Here is an 18,966-nt window from a genome sequence, read left to right as displayed (position 1 = left end):
ACTTCTCCTTCAATCCCAATACCCCCTCCAAAACCCCATTGCATTTTCACCTTCTGCAGTGTTATGAGAAACACCTGCCCATTTATTTTCTCCCTCCTTGCTATCCAAACTCCCAGATACACCTTGCAATTGAAGCAGCAATTTACCTGCTCCACTCAATCTAGTCTACTGTATTTACTGCTCATAATGTGGTCTTTTCCATAGTGGGGAGAAGAAGCACAGACTGGACAACTCCTATATAGAACATCTATGTTCTGTTTGCAGAAATGACCTGGTTCTGGTTACCTGCCATTTCAACACCCCATGTTCCCTGGCCAACATCTCTGTCTCAGGTTTGCTCCTGTTGTCCAGCAAAGTTCATTGCAAACTGGAAGCACAACATCTCGTTTTCCATTTGGGAGGTCGGAAGCCTTCTGGACTCAACATCAAGATCAATTTTAACACTTGAGCACCTTCTCCCATTTCCTTACCCCCTCGCCCCATATACACCAGGCCTTGTCATCCACATGGACTGCTATCACAAACAACCCATTGTCAGCTTCTAATGGTCCCCATGAGCAGCTAAACTATTCATTCTCCCAGGGTGGCCTTTTTCCATTCCTTTGCCTGCCCAACTGATTTTCTCTCTTTGAACTCCACCTCCACCTGAACATGGATACACCACTCACCACACACACAGACATATACACACAGACACAGACAGACACATGCGCACGCACACCGATGCACAAAGACACACGCCCACAGACACAAACACAGAAGGACAGACACGTGCGCACACACCACACAGACACACACCGATGCACAAAGACACACGCACACACAGACACACACGCGCACACACACCAATGCACAAAGAGGCACTCACACATGCACACAGACACACACAGTCAGACAGACACTCGCACACACCATACAGACACAGATAGATAGACACACACACACACACACAGATGCACAAAGACGCATGTACACAGACACACACGCGCACACACTCTCACAGAGACAGGCACTCACACTCACGCAGACGCAGAGACCGACAGACGCAGTCTCTCTCTCTCTCTCTCTCACACACACACACACACACACACACACACACACACACACACACACACACACACACACACACACACACACACACACAGCCAGACCTGATTTTGTTTCTGACTTCCAGCATCTGCAGTTCTTCGGTTTTATTTGAACATTGTAGGCTAAATACTTGGATGAAAATATGAATGATATTGCAGAAATGCAGAGGGAAGAATTCTTGGAGTGATTTGTAAATTTGGACAAGAGTTAGGTCCTATACTAAGCTGACCAGTAATTACTCCTGACAAGTTAGAGCTTAATGGGTAGGGGTCAGGTTGTGTTCCATGTTGGATAGAACTCCGAAACAGTTAAAACTGTTCTTAGGTAACAAAGATAGGGATAAATGACTCAGCTGTGGTAAGATTGTGATTCCAAGAAATTTAAAACCTGTGCCATGACCCCAGTGAAACAGAGGAACCCAGAATCCAGTTTCTGTGGTAAAATGTAAGCTTGGTAATTGAAGGCAACAGGAAGAATATGTGTGTGATTATTTCATTCAAGATAATTCAGGGTAGCAGAGGAATTGGCACTGGTACAGCACTGATCTGTGGAACCATTGTGGACAATAAATATTTCGTGCTGCAGTAACTATGATCTCATTACATGGAAAATTTGCCTTTTTGTTTTGTTTGATTTTGCTTGGTAAACAGTTGAAACATTTTGGAGACCATTTAGGATTAAAGTAATGAAATAAATGAGGTTAAGCAGAGCTGGATGTGTCACAGGACTTATGGCTTTGAGCAGTCAGATACTAATTCCCGTGGGCATAATTGCTCCACTTATAATGGGCAGTACCCAAAAACTGGCAGAGTAATATGGCACTGATAGCTGCCTGCCACATGCTTAATAGTTTAAATTGTCTCCTTGCTTGGATTAACCCTATTGCACAATGGCATTTGGTATAGGAACAATCTTGATTAGATAAGATACATGTCATGGTATCATTACTAATGACTGCTCCCACACAAAACGGTAAAGATGCAGTTGTTCTCAGTACAGCTCAGAGACTCGGAACAATATAGGTTCTAACATGCAGCATGCTGTTCTCTAGATCTTCCAGGAATTTACATCAATTCCTCCCAAATTCAGAATCTGATTCAGTCCTGGAAAAAATCCACTGCAGCATCGATTTCTGTAGCCTTGGGGTCTGATATAAAATTTTGAAGGCTGTCTGTAATCGTGACTGTCCAGTTAAGATCACCAGTTTTAAATTTCAATTTTGAGAAGCTCAAAATGCATGAGAAAAGCTGTCACGCATAAATGGTTTGACAGCTGGCAATGTTCCATTTCGATTATTGCACATTTGCTGAATGCTGAAGATCAATATAATTGTGCTTGAAAATTGTTTCTGAATTTAGCATTTTAATAGTATAGCACCTTTTTCATTTCAATTCAGTGATTTTGAAGGCTCTCATACATTGCTTTTGAAAATGATTGCAATGGAGCAGTACTTTCAATTTATATCATTGGAATATAGATAATATGAAAATAAATTACCTTTGATTTACCGTTACCCTTGTCATAAACAAAGTGTGAAATCATTTTCAAATTCCACTGCTGTTTCCATAACAAATTTAGTTGTCAATTTTATTGACTTATTCCATTGTTTTGCTCAGTCTAATGGGTTTTTTTTGCCAAATTATTGACATCCATTGGACCCATGGCTATATTGAGTAGAGATCATGGTGCAGATTAAATGATGAAACTTATAAACGTGTCAAAACTACTTTATCCAACCACCCACTGGCAAATGTGGCGTTAATGTTATCTTCTGCAACTGAATATAATTATCCCTGTTTAGGAAATAGTGTGTACTTTTCTTAATTTAAAATCACCCAGTGATGTGCATGAAGAAGGAGCACATTCGTCAGCAGTGCCATTTCTGGTGTGCCACACCTGCTCACCAAATATACTAGCAATGTAATGATTTAAAGAACATTCCTGTTGATTGATTGCATAGAGTGGCGAGAATTCAGATTTAACGTTTTAGTTCCAGCCACCCTTTTTCAGAACTGTTCTGAAGAGTCACTGGATCAGAAATGTTACATCTCATTTCTCCCCACTGAGTATTTCCAGCAATTCCTGTTTTTGTTTCTGATTTTATTTTATTTTTTGCATAATGTATTAGCTTGCCAATTAGCAAAGCAATGGAGATTAGTTTAAAATTGATCTGGTAGTAAGTTCCTGCGAATGGAAAAGAATCTCAGTGGCATCTGTTCTGTGGACTATGAACCGTATTTGTTCATCCAGTGTTTTAAGTATTGTAGACTTCAGGTATTGCATTCTCATTTAGTGGAAATGTCTCTGCGTTTAGAATAGTTTTGGTATTAAATAGTCAGATTGATTAAAAAAATCAATCAGAAAGGCATGCAAGGTACATGACTCGAATTTGATCCTTATAATTGTTGAAACTGTAACAAAGAAGACCATCCTCCTACCAGCGATATCAAATCTTATTTTGAATTTTTTAAGAGATCTCCAATTTTCCTTTTGTATATTTCATAGTCCTGCCAGAACTGGCAGCTCTTCCAGTCCCTGTTATTTTATGCATGAGTGTGTGGACAGTAAATTCCAGATTTTCTGATTGTTATGTGAGCAGTAACCTACTTAATTTAATTGGGTTACCACTGTAATTATAAGATTTAGTTTTATAGGATATGAACTGGATAGGCATGCAAATGAAAGCCTGCTACATTCTGTTAATTTTGCATTCCCAGTTTTCTGGCTCCTGCTCAGAAAGGCTAAACAGGGGAACTCTTTCTCCTTGAATACAGAAAAATAGAAAAAGATATTATACTAGTGGAGTTATTATCTGCTGCAACTGAATTTAATCACCCAATGTTAGCAAATAATGTGAGTCTTTGTCACGATGAATTGGTGGTGGATGAGTTGTTTGGTTGTGTGTGACAGCACTTCCACATATATTTTTTAAAAAAGCAGACCCAGCACGACAACCCATCAATGCTCCATATATCTTTAGAGGGAGGGGGACACCATGGAGGATACATTGCTTTACTTTCCTGTCCAATTCCGTTTTGATTTAGCCCTTTTCCACTCTCCCTACCTGTCCCTCACTTTGGTTGGTATTGCATGTAATTCTAGTTGGCTACACCAATGATTTATTTGTGGTGGTTGATAGTTTAAAAACAAAAAAAATGTCATGGTATGTGGTAGCACTTATGGGTATAAAAAAAAGACCCATCTTTCTTGTGGTATTTTGGTCATGACCCTACCTCTTAGATGAGGAGGCCTGGTTTGAAGCCCTACTCCCTCCAGATACATGTAGTAGCATCCCTCAACAAGTTGATTCAATGCTGTAAAAAGGCTCTTGTGTCGTAGTGGTAGTGCCCAATGTCTGAGTCAGGAGGTCTGGGTTTAAGTCCCACCGACTCCAGCATTGTGTAACAGCTGCTCTGCACAAGTTGATTACAAAATATCCATAAAGCAGACTCAGCCAAAAAAACAATGCAGACCCGGTCACCTGTAACGAGCCTTGCACATAGGGCACTTATGGTGTTGTAATAGTATCCCTACCTCGAGACTAGGAGGCCTGGGTTTGTGTCTCACTTGCTGCACAGTGTGTGATAACTTCCCTGAGCACTTTAGTTAAAAAATAAAGCAGACCCAAGTGACCTTGGAGAGTGAGAACACAATATCGGCCAATACTCTTGATGCCTTTAGAAAAAAACTGGGCACCGTTGGGGATACAGTCTTCTATTTCCCTCTTTATTCTATTTTGATTCAACCTTTTCGCTATCCCTCTCTTTCCATCACATTTGGTGGTTTGCATTGCTTTTAATGTGCTTTGCATTTAAAAATCCAGTTGGCTGCATTGATATTTTACTGGTGGTGGTTAATTGTGAAAAACAAAGTCACGGTGATTTAGTGGCGAACACTGTTCAGTTACATCTAAATATCCAAAAAGAAAAAAAATACAGAACAAAGAATACAGCAGACAGTGACACTTGTAGTGTAGTGGTACAATCCCAACCTCTAGATCAGAAGGCTTACACTCAAGTCTCACTACCTCAAGTGTGATTAAAAACGATTACATCATGCAATATGGTGAAGAGGTAGTGCCCAGTCTCTGAGTCAAGAGACTTGGGTTTAAGTCCCAGTTACTCCTGGAGTGTGTAATATCTCTGAACAGGTTTGGCGAGCAAATATCGACATTGTAGTGTGGGGATGGTGCTGTGTGCAAATTGACTGCTCCATTCCTAAGTCACCATGGTGACTCCATTAGGGCTGTTGTGATGCAGTGGCAGCATACCTACTTTTGATCTAGGAGGCCCAGGTTCAAGTCCCACCTGCTCTAGAGGTGCCTAATGACATGGCTGAACAGGTTTATGAAACAATATGATAAAACGGATCCAGGGGTGGGTTTGCAGAACTGACTGTTCCAAGCTGGGTCTAACTTATGTAAGTCATGAGGAGTGACTCTGATTCGGTATTCGACAATAAACCATGTTCCTTTCCATTCAGGTTTCCTGAGTTATTACATTGGTCTTGAAAATACATAACCCAGCAGTCACCGTGCAATAAGAGTAAATAGTTCTGCACATTCAGTATTTTCTGAGATAAGATATTCCTCCTCATCTTTATCTCAAATGTACGACCGCTTGTTCTGAGATTATGCCTTCTGGTTCTCGACTCTTTCACAGAGGAAACAACCTTTCCACGTCTCAACCTTGCAGTTGTTTTTCTCTCTCCACAGCGCCAGGCTTGCAGAATCTACTGGGTTCCTGATCATTGTTTTTTGTCTTTAATTGAGCAACTGGACAAGGCCAGTTAGATACTGGAATACATTTTGGTCTTGCCAGCATAGTTTGCATCCCATGAATGAATTAAAGAAAGAATGAGTTGAGTAGGAAATTAAGCAAAAAAAAAAAGTGTCCAAAGGGTGGTAATATTGTGTTACTATTGATGAATGTTTGAAATGAATAGCAGAATAAGTACAGTACAGAAGGAGGCCATTCAGACATTTTCAATTCACCTAATGCCACTTCTTCATCTTCTCCTTGTGGACCTGCACATTGCTGCTTTTCAGATAATCAAACTCCCTCTTAAAATCCTTGATTAAATCCACCTCCAAAAGGAGCACTTACCTCTTCAATGGGAAGCTTATTTAGCCCAAAAGGGACAAACTAATGAAAATAAATGCTAATAGGCTTAGAAGAAGAGGAATGGAAGGAAACTATTGTGGAACATAAGTATTAGCATCAAGTAGTTTGGCCAAATGGTCTCTTTTTGTGCCATTATTTGGATTTAACAGAATAATCAGGATGTAAGATTCGTGCAATCTTTTTGAACCCTTTTCCCTGTGCACCCCGGGGACTTGGACCAGTTATAATGTGTTTCTACTGTTTTGGCTGACATATAAAGAACCAGAACAGAAAATAATGTCTTCCTCCTTTATGTTTTTTGGACTTCAGTAAAGCATTTGACTAGGTTCCCCATGGGAGACTGGTTAGCAAGGTTAGATCTAATGGAATACAAGGACAACTAGCCATTTGGATGCAGAACTGGCTCAAAGATAGAAGACAGAGGGTGATGGTGGTGAAGAGCTGCTTTTCAGACTCGAGGCCTGTGACCAGTAGAGTGCCACAAAGATCAGTGCTGGGTCTGCTACTTTTCATTGTTTATATAGATGATTTGGATGTGAGCATAAGGCATATATTTAGTAAGTTTGCTGATGACACCAAAATTGGAGGTATAGTGGACAGCAAAGAAGGTTACCTCTGTGTACAATGGGATCTTGATCAGTTGGGCCAAAGGGCTGAGAAGTGGCAGATGGAGTTTAATTTAGATAAATGCAAGGTGCTGCATTTTGGAAAGGCAAATTAGAGCAGGACTTATGCACTTAATAGTAAGTTCCTAGGGAGTGTTGCTGAACAAAGAGACCTTTGAGTGCAGGTTCATAACTCCCTGAAAGTGGAGTCGCAAGTAGATAGGATAGTGAAGAAGGCATTTGGTATGCTTTCCTTCATTGGTCAGAGTACTGAGTACAGGAGTTGGGAGGTCATGTTTTGGCTGTACAGGCCGTTCGTTAGGCCACTTTTGGAATATTGTGTGCAGCTCTGATCTCCTTCCTTTCAGAAAGATGTTGTGAAACTTGAAAGGGTTCAGAAAAGATTTATAAGGATGTTGCCGGGTTGGAGGATTTGAGCTATAAGGAGAGGTTGAATAGGATGGGGCTCTTTTCCCTGGAGTATTGGAGGGCTGAGGGCCTTGTAAATGTTTATAAAATCATGAGGAGCATGGATAGGATAAATAGACAAAGTCACTTCCCTGGGGTGGGGGAGTCCACAACTAGAGGGCATAGGTTTAGGGTGAAAGGAGAAAGATATAAAAGAGACCTAAGGGGCAACTTTTTCACACAGAGGGTGGTACGCGTATGGAATGAACTGCCAGAGGAAGTGGTGGAGGCTAGTACAATTACAACATTTAAAAGGCACATAGATGTTTATATGAATAGGAAGGAAGGTTTTGGAGGGATATCGGCCAGGTGCTGGCAGGTGGGACTAGATTGGGTTGGAATATCTGGTCCGAATGGACAAGTTGGACTGAAGGGTCTTTTCCCGTGCTGTACATCTCTACGACTCTATGATTCGATGATTAAACCATGACCACTGATGAAGCCATCGATGTATATTTTCTTGAAATGTTTGGCTGTAACATACCTTTGCCAAACAACAAAAAGTTTTTGGTTCCTAAGGAGCAAGAGGTATTCTCATTTGTCAATAAGTTATCTCTGTGTTTTCCTACATCGCTGCATTTCTAACACATCAGTATTTCCTCTTTCCAAAAATAAACTATTAACTGTCTCTTTCACCTATGTGAATTTCTTCATCTTCTGTCATTAAGGCACTGACTCATGCTTTGGGGATGGTGCCCCCGACAAAAGCCATTGTCCAGTAGCTTGCCCAGGTGATCAGTTCTCATTGGTGATACTCAGAAATGAATCTCAGCAGTTTCTGGGAGCATCATGGCTGAGATATACTGACCCTGTGCTTGCAAGCACAATTTCCCTTCAGAAATCACTTGATACTTGTCCAGCAGCAGATGTTGAGAGCAATGCACCGAGCAGATCATTGTAGATCTGAATGGCTTCTTGATCCCATTTGCCAAATGAAGCACCGAGACAGCTTACTGTTAGTTTCTTGAAGGAAATTAAATGTCAAAAGTGCTGTTACGCAAAGTAAAATATGTAAAAAATGCAAAATATGAACAATATGTTAGAGAAGTGCAAACTCAATAAAAGGGAAATAAATAATTTGCATTTATATGGCATCTTCCATGGCGTTGGGGCATTCCAAAGTGTGTTAAATTAGTTTTGAAGTGAAGTCACTGTTGCAATGTGGAATATACAACAGTACAAACACTCAGTAAAGCTATTTGTGTCATTCCAAGTACAGTTGAGTGTGTATGTTGGAGAGCTACGGATGTGCCTTAATGGACTGAATAATTTCCTTTAATGATTTTGACTTGTTGCATTCCAGTGAATGGCGAATTTATGCGATTTGAATTTGAGACCATAGACCATAATGCTTAAGACTATCTGAAGGCAGCATTATAGTATATCATGTCAATTGATTTTACTTCAAAGAGCTTCACTGCAGTGAAATTATGTCTTTTTAAGCACTTGTGTAACTGATGACAGCTTTATGTTTAGAAGGCATTTTTGATAAAAAGAGGAAATTGGCTGATATTTCAAAATTAAAACCATGGGTGGATACAGAGTAAACATCCTTTAATTGTTGGAATGACCAGGCATAGAGTTCTGACTGGTGTGATTTCTCCTTCTGTAGTGGGATGAGAAGAAAGCCAACTTTTAAGGTTTAAGGCAGCTCTTTGTGAAGGAGAAAAGACACCTTAAAACAGATTACGTTGATTTTGCAGCACAGGCCTTCATGCTCCTCATTCATTCAATTTATTTCAACTGACCCAATCAACATATTCGCATTGACAGCCAGAGGATGCTAATGAATATGGAAAACAACTAAAGATAATATGAGGATTAATGTTTTTTGCACAGCCAGTTGTTAGGGTCTGGAGTGCAGCGTCTGAAAGAGTGGTCAAAGAAGATTTAAGTAAGTTCTCAGATGGTCATTAAGTTATTATTTGTGGTGAAAAGAACTGCGTGGCTGTGATGAAAAGACCAGGGGTTTGGATTATTGAGTTGCTCTCACTGAGAACTGACACAATGGAGTGAATGGCCTCCTCTGCTGTAATCATTTTGTGATTCTGTTATGTTCTTCTATTTGTTTTCTCCTTATTATGCTTTTTATCAAAACATCTGACCAACCCGCAATTGATTGCAGATTTTCCTGCAGGAATTACTGGGCAATTGTTAAGTAGAAGTTGTAATGTGACATTACACTTAATATCACTGGACTTAGCATAGACTAGGAAATTTAATTTTGACCCAGAAGATCTGGGTGGCTTCTTAATGTTAATTGCTGACTGAGCCATTGGAACAGCTTACTCAGTTTCCTGAAGGAAACTAAATGTTAAAAATGTGTCAACTATTTTACACAGTAAAATGTTTGATAGATTAGAGAAGTGCAAACTGTGCAAAAGATGAAGAAGTCATGTTTTGTCATGACCTGAAGACATTCCAAAGTGTGTTAGTGTGCTATATTAGTTTGAAGTGTAGTTACTGTTGCAATGTGGGAAACATGACAGCCAATTTGTCCAACAAACTCCCACGTACAGCAATGTCACTTATCAGATTATCTGTCCGTAATATTGTGTGAAAAGGAGATAATTGAGGCTAGACTATCATTTAAGATATTTGAAGTATTTTGATAATATTTTGAGTTATGCTTCTCTATATACAATGACATTGAGAAGAACTTCTTCATCCAGTGATAAATAAACACAACTCTTTCATTTTTTTTTCCAACTTCCCCTGAAGTATCTAAACAAATACTCAGATTTTGTTTCCAATATTCTTATATATTGTTTATTCCCTATAGAACTTCAATTCAGCAGAAGCAACAATCTGTAATTAATGACCTATTATGAATAATTGAGGCTAGATTAACTATGTAAAATATACAGCATGATTGGGTACGGATTGGCCAGGCAACATTTCTTAATAAATGTTAATTTATTTGATGGCATCCTAATCTGATCTTATCCTATTTGCCAGCATTTGGCCAATATCCCTCTAAAATTTTAGCTACTCATATGTCCATCTAGATGCCTTTTAAATGTTGTAATTGTGACAGTTTAACAATGTAATTGTGCCCCTTTTACAAAACTATTTTGTCTTTTTTTTAAGAGGGGTTGTAAAGGCAGAGGTGCCGAAATGGATAGCAGAAACTGCCTAAAAAAACCAATTGTACAATGAAAGGGGAGAGGCCAGTTCTGCCAGTTTAGATTTTTCTAGTTTGGTTTTAGTATTAGCAGGCAGGCAGAAACTGCTGGTAGCAGAGAAGCTGTTACTGTGAAGAAAGATTCCATGCTTCGACAGATGTTTCTTGCCTGACTCTTCTCTCTGCAATCTCTCCTGAGATTTTAAGAACCTGAGTTTGAATTTACCATTTGCCAAGGGGTGTGTTTTTGGGATGTTGCGTGTATTGGAACAGCTCCTTCATTAAGTTGTGATTTCGAATCGATTGTATTTCCAGATGGTGAAGTTATTCTCAATTCTGTTTTCTTTTGTTCATGTTTCAACAGTAAATTCTATTTTGCTTAAAGCTGAGTGGTTTGACCAGCTTCATCACTCCTGAAATATCCACTTTACATCTGCCTTTAAAATAAGAAAAATTAGAGTCTGGGCTACCTTCTTATAGGGTTTTAGGGTAGTCTGACCTGATCCATAATCAATTGTACCTGCCCCCACCACATCTTCATTCCATAGTCTGATTACCTCTGCATGAAAAAGCTACCCCTTGGGTCATTTTAAAATCTTTCCTCTCTCACTTTAAACCCATTCCGTCTCTTCACCATCCACGCCTCTTATGATTTCACAAACTTCTGCTTGTTTACTTTTTTAAAAAAAGTATTGTTTCTCAGTTACCAAGTATCAGCAGGATTTTCATTGTTGAGAACACTGTAGATTTTTGAGAAAAAAAACTCACCCATGAGAAAATTCAATAGTCTGAATTGACTATGTGATTCTGAAAAGCCATCAATGTCACAGCCTCTCTAGGAAACAGAGAGATTGTACTTATGGTAGATTAGATTAGAACAAGAGTGAAAACTCTGGATGTCTATCAAGCTTCTTTAAGAATATGTATATTTATCCCATCATTGATTTCCCTCTCAGCTAACATCTGAACCTTCCCTGATATGAAGAGTCTCCCCATGGAAAAGGAAAAATCAAGCAGTTATATGTATAATTTTCAAAATCCTTTTCTGAAATCAGTCAATCTAATACCTTTTTAGTTGTGTTACTTCATATCAGATCAACTGCATTCTCTTGGAATATATTCCAAAAAAGAATACCAGCAAATATCACATTTTTGGGTTTGGATGATCAGTTGCTGAGATGATGGCTGAGTGCAGTATTTCAGATGCAGTTTGCAGCCCAGGTGTCTTGAGTATTTGCTGACCTTGTTTAAAATTGAACAGGCATAGGCCGTTCAACCCTTCAAGCTTGTCCTGTTAGTTAATTGGGTATCACTGATCTGTGCTTTTCAGATTTGTGATGCAGTCCTGCCTAGTGATAATTTTAAAATTTTTTTTAAAATAGAATCCCTACAGTGTAGAAAGAGACCATCAAGTCCACAAGAACTCTCTGAAGAGCATAATACCCAGACCCCGACCCAGCCTCTACCATATCCCCATTTTAGTATAAAACTTTCAGCCCTTTGAATTGTTAATGTGTAATGACCTTTGTGTCCATGAATTAGCAATTATTAATATAAGCTAGGGGTAAATTGAATAATAATCTACATTGAAAGTAATTGTATAAACTGATATGGACCAGACCAAACCTTCTCAAAATATATTAGGAATATATAACTTTTCCTTATTTTAAAGACAAGTGCCAGGTGTTGCATTTCAGATGCAATTCGATTGGTCAAACTACCAGTCTTGTAGCAAAACATGCTTTACTCGTCCACTATAGATAAATTGAAACAAAAGAAAGAAGAAATTGGAATAAATTAACTTTATTGAAAAACTTAACTACGTAATAGATTATTTAGCCACTAAACAACAATTGTTCCAATTTAGTAACATCTCATAAATACGCCTTTGGCAAAAGCAAATTTAGTAAAATAGATTGTCTCACATGCAATTTTCTACTCCAGGAGAAAAAGCATGAAAAGAAAACTATCTGTACGTATCTTTGTATGTGTGTATGATGTACTGCAGCTTCCAAATCTAGCTTCAACACCCCAGCAACTGCTACTGAGAAACTACAACTAAAACTATTTTTAAAAAAACTGGTTCTGTGGGAGCTTGACCAAGCCATCCAAGCTCCTTGTATTCTTCCAATGTTTTTAAAAAATAGAGTCCAAGACCTCATACTTTATTGCCTCTGAGTAGACTGATCACCACCTCTGTCTCAACCTCTGACTAAATATACCTCTTAAAGCTATAGTATCATAAGTCTTACCATTGTTTTCATAGCAGTTCTTCATTAATTAAAATTTTAAAAACTAATTGCAATTTGAACTCGGAATTGTACTGGAATTGCTGCTGCCTAGTATAGGAGGGCTATTGACAAGTCATCAACATCTATTTACATTACTGTGATATCTTCAACATATTAACATGAATACTACAAAAGTTTATGGCTAGTTACTTATAGTACCAAATTTATTTAGAGTTATTGTGACATGGATTTGACTATGGAGCAAACCTAGTAACATTCTTCTTTCTGCCCCACCCTGTTTCCAAATTCTCCTGATTTTGACTGCACCCTCAACATTGACGAGCAATCATCCCATTGACCGTTGGTTTTGATTGTAAATGGAAGTGTTCAGTCTTGCTGAAAGGAAGTTTGAAGGTGTTTAAGATGGATAATGGTGCAAAGGGATTACCACTGCAGAAACAAATCTATTGGAATTGTGTGATACTCCGTACTCTCAAATGATTGAAACTGCCTGGGAATGTTTCTCTAAAGCAGTGTGCTTTTTAACATGGTCAGAGTGCCCCATTATAGTTCCATCAACTCAAAATTTCAGACCAGTATCTCTGAGGTTGTGCTTTGTCTGCAGTTTCTGTCTGTGCTCTGTGGCATCATAAACATGGTGTATCTGTTACGCTGAAGAGCTTGAGTACATTTGCTTCAAGACCCCATATAACTGTAATGTGACAGGTTGATCATCAAGCGTCCAACAAAGCAAAGGATGTTGCTACTGGAGATTAGAAGATTTTGGTTTGAGGTTTACCGTTTTCCTGGGAGACTAACTGTAGTACAGTCAGATACTGAAGTGTTCTTTTAGCTGTCTTCCAATAAAATAGCTCAGTGCCAGCAGTGTGACCTAGAATTATCCTCAGAAATTCATCCTCTGTTGCAATGCTATAGTATTTTCCCATCTTCCACACCAATTTTATTGCATTGTAGGCATCCCCTACTTGCAGCTGGGTTGTGCTGCTCAAACTCAGCTCAGCAAGAAGCATTACAGCCAACTGATTAAAAATGCTTCAGCCTGTCAGCCTGGACCGAAGGTCCCGCAGGAGAGTGGCAAGTGTCTTACACATTGTCACTTCATTTTTGTATGGAATGTTTGCTTGATTCAATCCACTGTGTACTTTAGTTTAACATATGTTTTGAAAAGGTCTGGTACAATATTGTAAAACAGGCCTTCTGTTAAAATGTTAATAACATTTGTCATAATTCTATTCTAGATGGAGCAAATAAAAAGGGCAAATAAACTCTTCACAAGTGATTGCATATTCCTCAGAAAAACCCTTCTTATTCCAGTCATATCTGACAAAGGGTTACTATTTAATGGACTGAACTCATTGGAATCTCCTGAGAATGAATCATACACTTTGTGTGAAGAAAGGCCGCTGAATATAGAAGAAGAAAGCTCGACATCTCCGAGTCCAGAGGATATTGAAAATAGACCCATTCACCCTGAGGAACTGTCTGCCAAAGACTTCTTGCAGAGACTGGACTTGCAGATTAAACTGTCAACGCAAGCAGCTACTAAGACAATACAGGAGGATGATAATGGGTAATTATATTCTATATAACAGCAGAGTTTATATGAGCAAATAGATTTGCAGATAATATTTTTATAGTCATTTTTATGATTATGGTGCATCACATAAACCTGTTGGTGTGGGATGATATGTGAGCTCTGCCTGAAGCTAGTTCCTTGGCTCATTCTCTGTTGATGTTTCGTCTTGTGCTGCTTTTTTGGCAGCTTTTACCATTGGTAGTTTCCCATGGTCTTCCACGCTCAGGCAGAATGTAGAGGCTGCTCTCAAGTCCACCTCAGCTGGAACAGGAATCAAACCCACACTTTGACTGTGCTCAGTTGCATAGAATAACACCAATGTAGTGATATTAGAAATAAGCAATAATACTTAGCATACTTACAATAATATTATTTAGCAAATATCCAATGTCCCTGACTGAAAGAGGGATATATTTATGTCAGAGGCAGTTCAGAAGAAGTTCGCTAGATTGATACCGGAGCTGAGGCGTTTGTCGTAAGAAGACAGATTGAATAGTTTAGGCCAATAATCTCTGGCATTTAGAAGAATGAGAGGAGATCTAATTGAGACATCTAAGATAATAAAATAGATGTAGAAAGGATATTTTCTTATGCAGCAATCTAGAAAGCGAGGTCATAGTTTAAGGATATGGGATAGCATTTCTTGAATATGTATTGTATAATTATTAGTTGTATTTAAGTAATGTGTTGACTAACATATAGTTAATCTTTAGACAGATTTTGGGCTGTGGAGGTGAGCATATTATTGCTGGGGATCTAAATCAGATAGATGGTAGGTAAAGCACCTCTTGCTGTGCCTTATAATTTGCCTCTACCTTTCTGTCTGAGACCTTGTTACCCATCACAGCATTGTGGACTTTTTCATCTTCCTGACACAAACCATCCATATAGCATGAGTGGGAATCCCTTGTATTAAATTACTGCTAATTTTTTTGTGCAATATCCCTTCTGATTTGCTGAAACTAAAGCTTCTTTATATGGAACATCCAAAATAGGCTCAATAACTATCCTCATCTATATTTATGGGCTCAGTGGTTAGCATCGCTGCCTCACAGCAGCAGGGTCCTAGGTTCGATTCCAACCTCGGGCGACTGTCTGTGCGGAGTTTACACTTTCTCCCCATGTCTTTGTGGGTTTCTTCCGAGTGCTCCGGTTTCCTCCCACAGTCCCAAGATGTGCAAGTCAGGTGAATTGGCCATGGTAAATTGCCAGTGTTAGGTGTGTTATTCAGAGGGAGATGGGACTGGGGGGTGGGGGGGTTATTCTTCGGAGGGTCAGTGTGGACTTGTTGGGCCGAAGGGCCAGCTTCCACACTGTAGGGAATCTAATGTAATCTATGTTTAGCTGTCGACCTGGGTTAAAACTGGTTAATTTTATGTAGGATTCTTGAAGCTTAACAGCACAAAGAGAGTTTCATCCATCAGCCTAACAGTTCTCCAAACTCAAAGGAATGTGTAATAAGTTGATATGCCAGCCAAATTTGGGACAGTAATTCATATTATTCTTTCCTCCCATTTTACAAAGATGATGAAAAAAGACTGCCTTGAGTCTCCTTTTAACTGTAAGTTAATTTTGCATCACCTTGCATTTATCGCTCTGAAGACAAGACTTTGCTTTGTAGGTTTTTGCACAATTCTAATTTTTCCTAGCACAGAAATGTCAGCTGAAAGTTATACCATTCAGGCTGAAGTTGAGGCTGCCCATTTCCTAGGAGGAATGTAGACCGCTGCTTGTTTAATTTTCCTCTTTGCTGTGCACAGCTGAGGTCATAATTCAATTTGAGAGAAGATTGTAAGTGGGCATGTGTGACAAATGGTGGATTGGAGCCGAAGCTGCTCCAGACCTTTCAAAGTCAGCAAGTTAACTCTTTGGCTCATTTAGCAAATACAAGTAAAATGTTATTCTTTCTTGTCCAGTTTAAAAGACTATCTGTATCCCAAGTCTTTAGAGAGAGCAATGATAATGCTCCTAAGTTTCCTCCATCACGACTAAACATCTTTTCAAACTTCTCTCTATTTCCACCTGCAATATGTGGAAAACATCTGGACTTCTTTCTCATCAAGATTGAAACCATTTATGCATGGGTTTTTGCCAGGAGATCTGGTTTCCTCCCTGTGTCCAAAGATGTGCAGGTTAGATAGATTGGTCATACTCAATTGCCCCGTGGTGTTTAAGGTTGTGCAGGTGAGGTGGATTAATCATGGGAAATGTGGGGTATGGGGATAGGGTGGGGGTGGTGCAGTTTGGATAGGATGCTCTTCCGAGGTCTGGTGCAGACTTGTTGGGCTGAAACACCTTTAGCTGTACTGTAGGGATTCTATGATTCTACTCTCCCCCCCCCCCGATCCAACCAAACTAAATGTCTCTCTGCTTGAACTCTTCTTTACAAAATCAAAATACATTGGTTGCAGGAAATCTGAAATCAGAGCAAGATATTGTGTTTTGTACTCAGCAGATTAAACAGCAGATGTTTGAGACAGAGCATGACATTGGTGCTCGGTAAGTTGTTTTAACATTTGGAAAGGCAAGGCCTGATTAGGGATAGTTAGCATGGCTTTGTGTGTAAGAAATTGTGTCTCTCTGTCTCTGTAACTTGACTGAATTTTTGTATTTGAAGAGCTGACAAGATTGATTAAGGGAGACCAGTAGACGTTGTCTATATAGGCTTCAACAAAACGTTCGACAAGGTTCCATATGGTAGGTTTGTTAAGTAAGGACGGGCAAGTGGGATCCAGGGGGAGTTAGCCAATTTGCTTGAAGGTAAGAGATAGAGTCATGGTAGAGGATTGCCTTTTGGACTGGAGGCCTGTGACTAATGGTTTATTGTAAAGATTGGTACTGAATCTAATGCTTTTCATCAATTATATAAATGATTTGAATGTTAATATAGAAGGCATGATTAATAAGTTTTGCAGACGGCACCACAGTAAGTGCTGTAGTGAACAGTGAAGATGATTATCATAGAATACAATAGGACCTTGATTAGATGGGCCAATGGGCTGTGGTTTTGGCAGATGGAGTTTAATTTAGATAAATCTGAGGCATTGCATTTTGGTAAAGCAAACCAAGGCAGGACTTGGAGTTAAAGGTGGGGCCCTGGGGCGTGTTGCTGAACAAAAAGTTCTAGGCGTGCAGGTGCACCGTTCCTTGAAAATAGAGTCACATGTAGCCAGGATGGTGAAAACGGTGTTTGGCACACTTGACTTCATTGATCAGAGCATTGAATACAGGAGTTAGGACATCATGTTGCTGCTGTACAGGACATTGGTGAGGCCACTTAAAGAATACTGTGTACAGTTCTGATTGCCCTTCTATACAACGGATGTTGTTAAACCTGAGAGGGTGCAGAAAAGATTTACAAGGATGTTGCCAAGACTGGAGGTTTGAGCTATAGGGAGAGGCTGAATAGGCTGAGGCTTTTTCCTTTGAGCATCGAATGGCTGAGGGGTGACTTTATCGAGCTTTATAAAATGATGAGGGTCATGGTTAGGATGAATAGCCAATGTGTTTTTCACAGAATGGGAGAATCCAAAACTAGAGGGCATAAGTTTAAGGTGAGAGGGGAAAGATTTAAAAAGGATGAAGGGTAACTTTTTCATGGCGGAGCATGGTGCATGTCTGGAATGAGCTGTCAGTAGAAGTGGTGGAGGTAGGTACGATTGTAATATTTAAAAGTCGTCTGTATGGATATATGAATAGGAACCATTTAGACTGATTTGGGCCAAATGCTGGCAAATGGGATTAGGTTAAATTGGGATGTCTGGTTAACACGAATGAGTGAACTAAAAGATCAGTATGACTCTATGATAAGCCTTGAAATTTCTGCTGCCTGATTTTTGACTGAGTGCAATGTAAAGATTCATTCAGAAAATTCCATGTGGATTCATAGAATCGCACAGTGTTGGAAACATTCGGCCCAACAAGTCGATACTGACCCTCAGAAGAATATCCCACTCAGACCCATTCCCCTACTCTGTTACTCTACATCTCCCATCACTAATGTACCTAACCTACACGTCTCTGAACACTACGGGCAATTTAGCATGGCCAATTCACCTAACCTGCACACCTTTGGACTGTGTGAGGAAACCAGAGCACCCGGAGGAAACTCACGCAGACACTGGAAGAATATGCAAACTCCACACAGACAGTCACCCAGGACAGGAATGTACACATTTGCATTTTATTTGCCCATTAATTACAGAAATCTTTTGTTTTTTTCTTACTAAGTAGAAGAGTTTCAGGCCTGGGTTTCTTTGTTTCTGAGAGAGCTGCAGTGAATGTAATGGATAGGTGCCGAAGAATAGAGACAGTGAGCCAGATCTTTCCACCATGTGATTTGCATAGTGTTAAGGACCAGACCAGACCACCTAGAGTATATTACGAAGATGGCCTCAACCCCAACTTCTATATTATTTAAAAAGGCAAGTGTAACACACTCTGTTCAAGATATGATTCGAGTGGTCCACTGTGAATCTTCAATTGAAACACATTGTTACAATACATTTAAAATATAATAAGAATTGGCATAACATTTTACTCTTGGAATACTTGAGATAATGTATTATTAAGCCACTAATCATCAACTGCTCCAATCTAGGTAGATTCCCATAAACACATTCTTGTTCTCATGTGCTGATTCTGTCCATTCCAGGAAGAAACACCCAAAGGAACAATCTGCCTGTTTTGATTTTTAAGAGAAAGCCTGGCTGTCTAAGAATTCACTCCA

The 18,966-nt window shown here is 39.4% G+C and overlaps 1 protein-coding gene across 1 annotated transcript in view; it reads left to right on the top strand.

The window, feature by feature from the left end:
* lysmd2 (LysM, putative peptidoglycan-binding, domain containing 2) overlaps positions 1–18,966 on the top strand; it is a 71,131-nt gene that overhangs the window by 37,059 nt on the left and 15,106 nt on the right. The window contains exon 2 of the mRNA XM_060853109.1: positions 13,900–14,231. Coding sequence (XP_060709092.1) covers positions 13,900–14,231 — 332 coding nt within the window. The remainder of the gene's footprint in view (positions 1–13,899; positions 14,232–18,966) is intronic.

This window comes from Hemiscyllium ocellatum, chromosome 39 (assembly GCF_020745735.1).
Source record: "Hemiscyllium ocellatum isolate sHemOce1 chromosome 39, sHemOce1.pat.X.cur, whole genome shotgun sequence".
Lineage (NCBI taxonomy): Eukaryota > Metazoa > Chordata > Chondrichthyes > Orectolobiformes > Hemiscylliidae > Hemiscyllium > Hemiscyllium ocellatum.
This window is presented reverse-complemented; position numbering and strand designations above follow the sequence as displayed.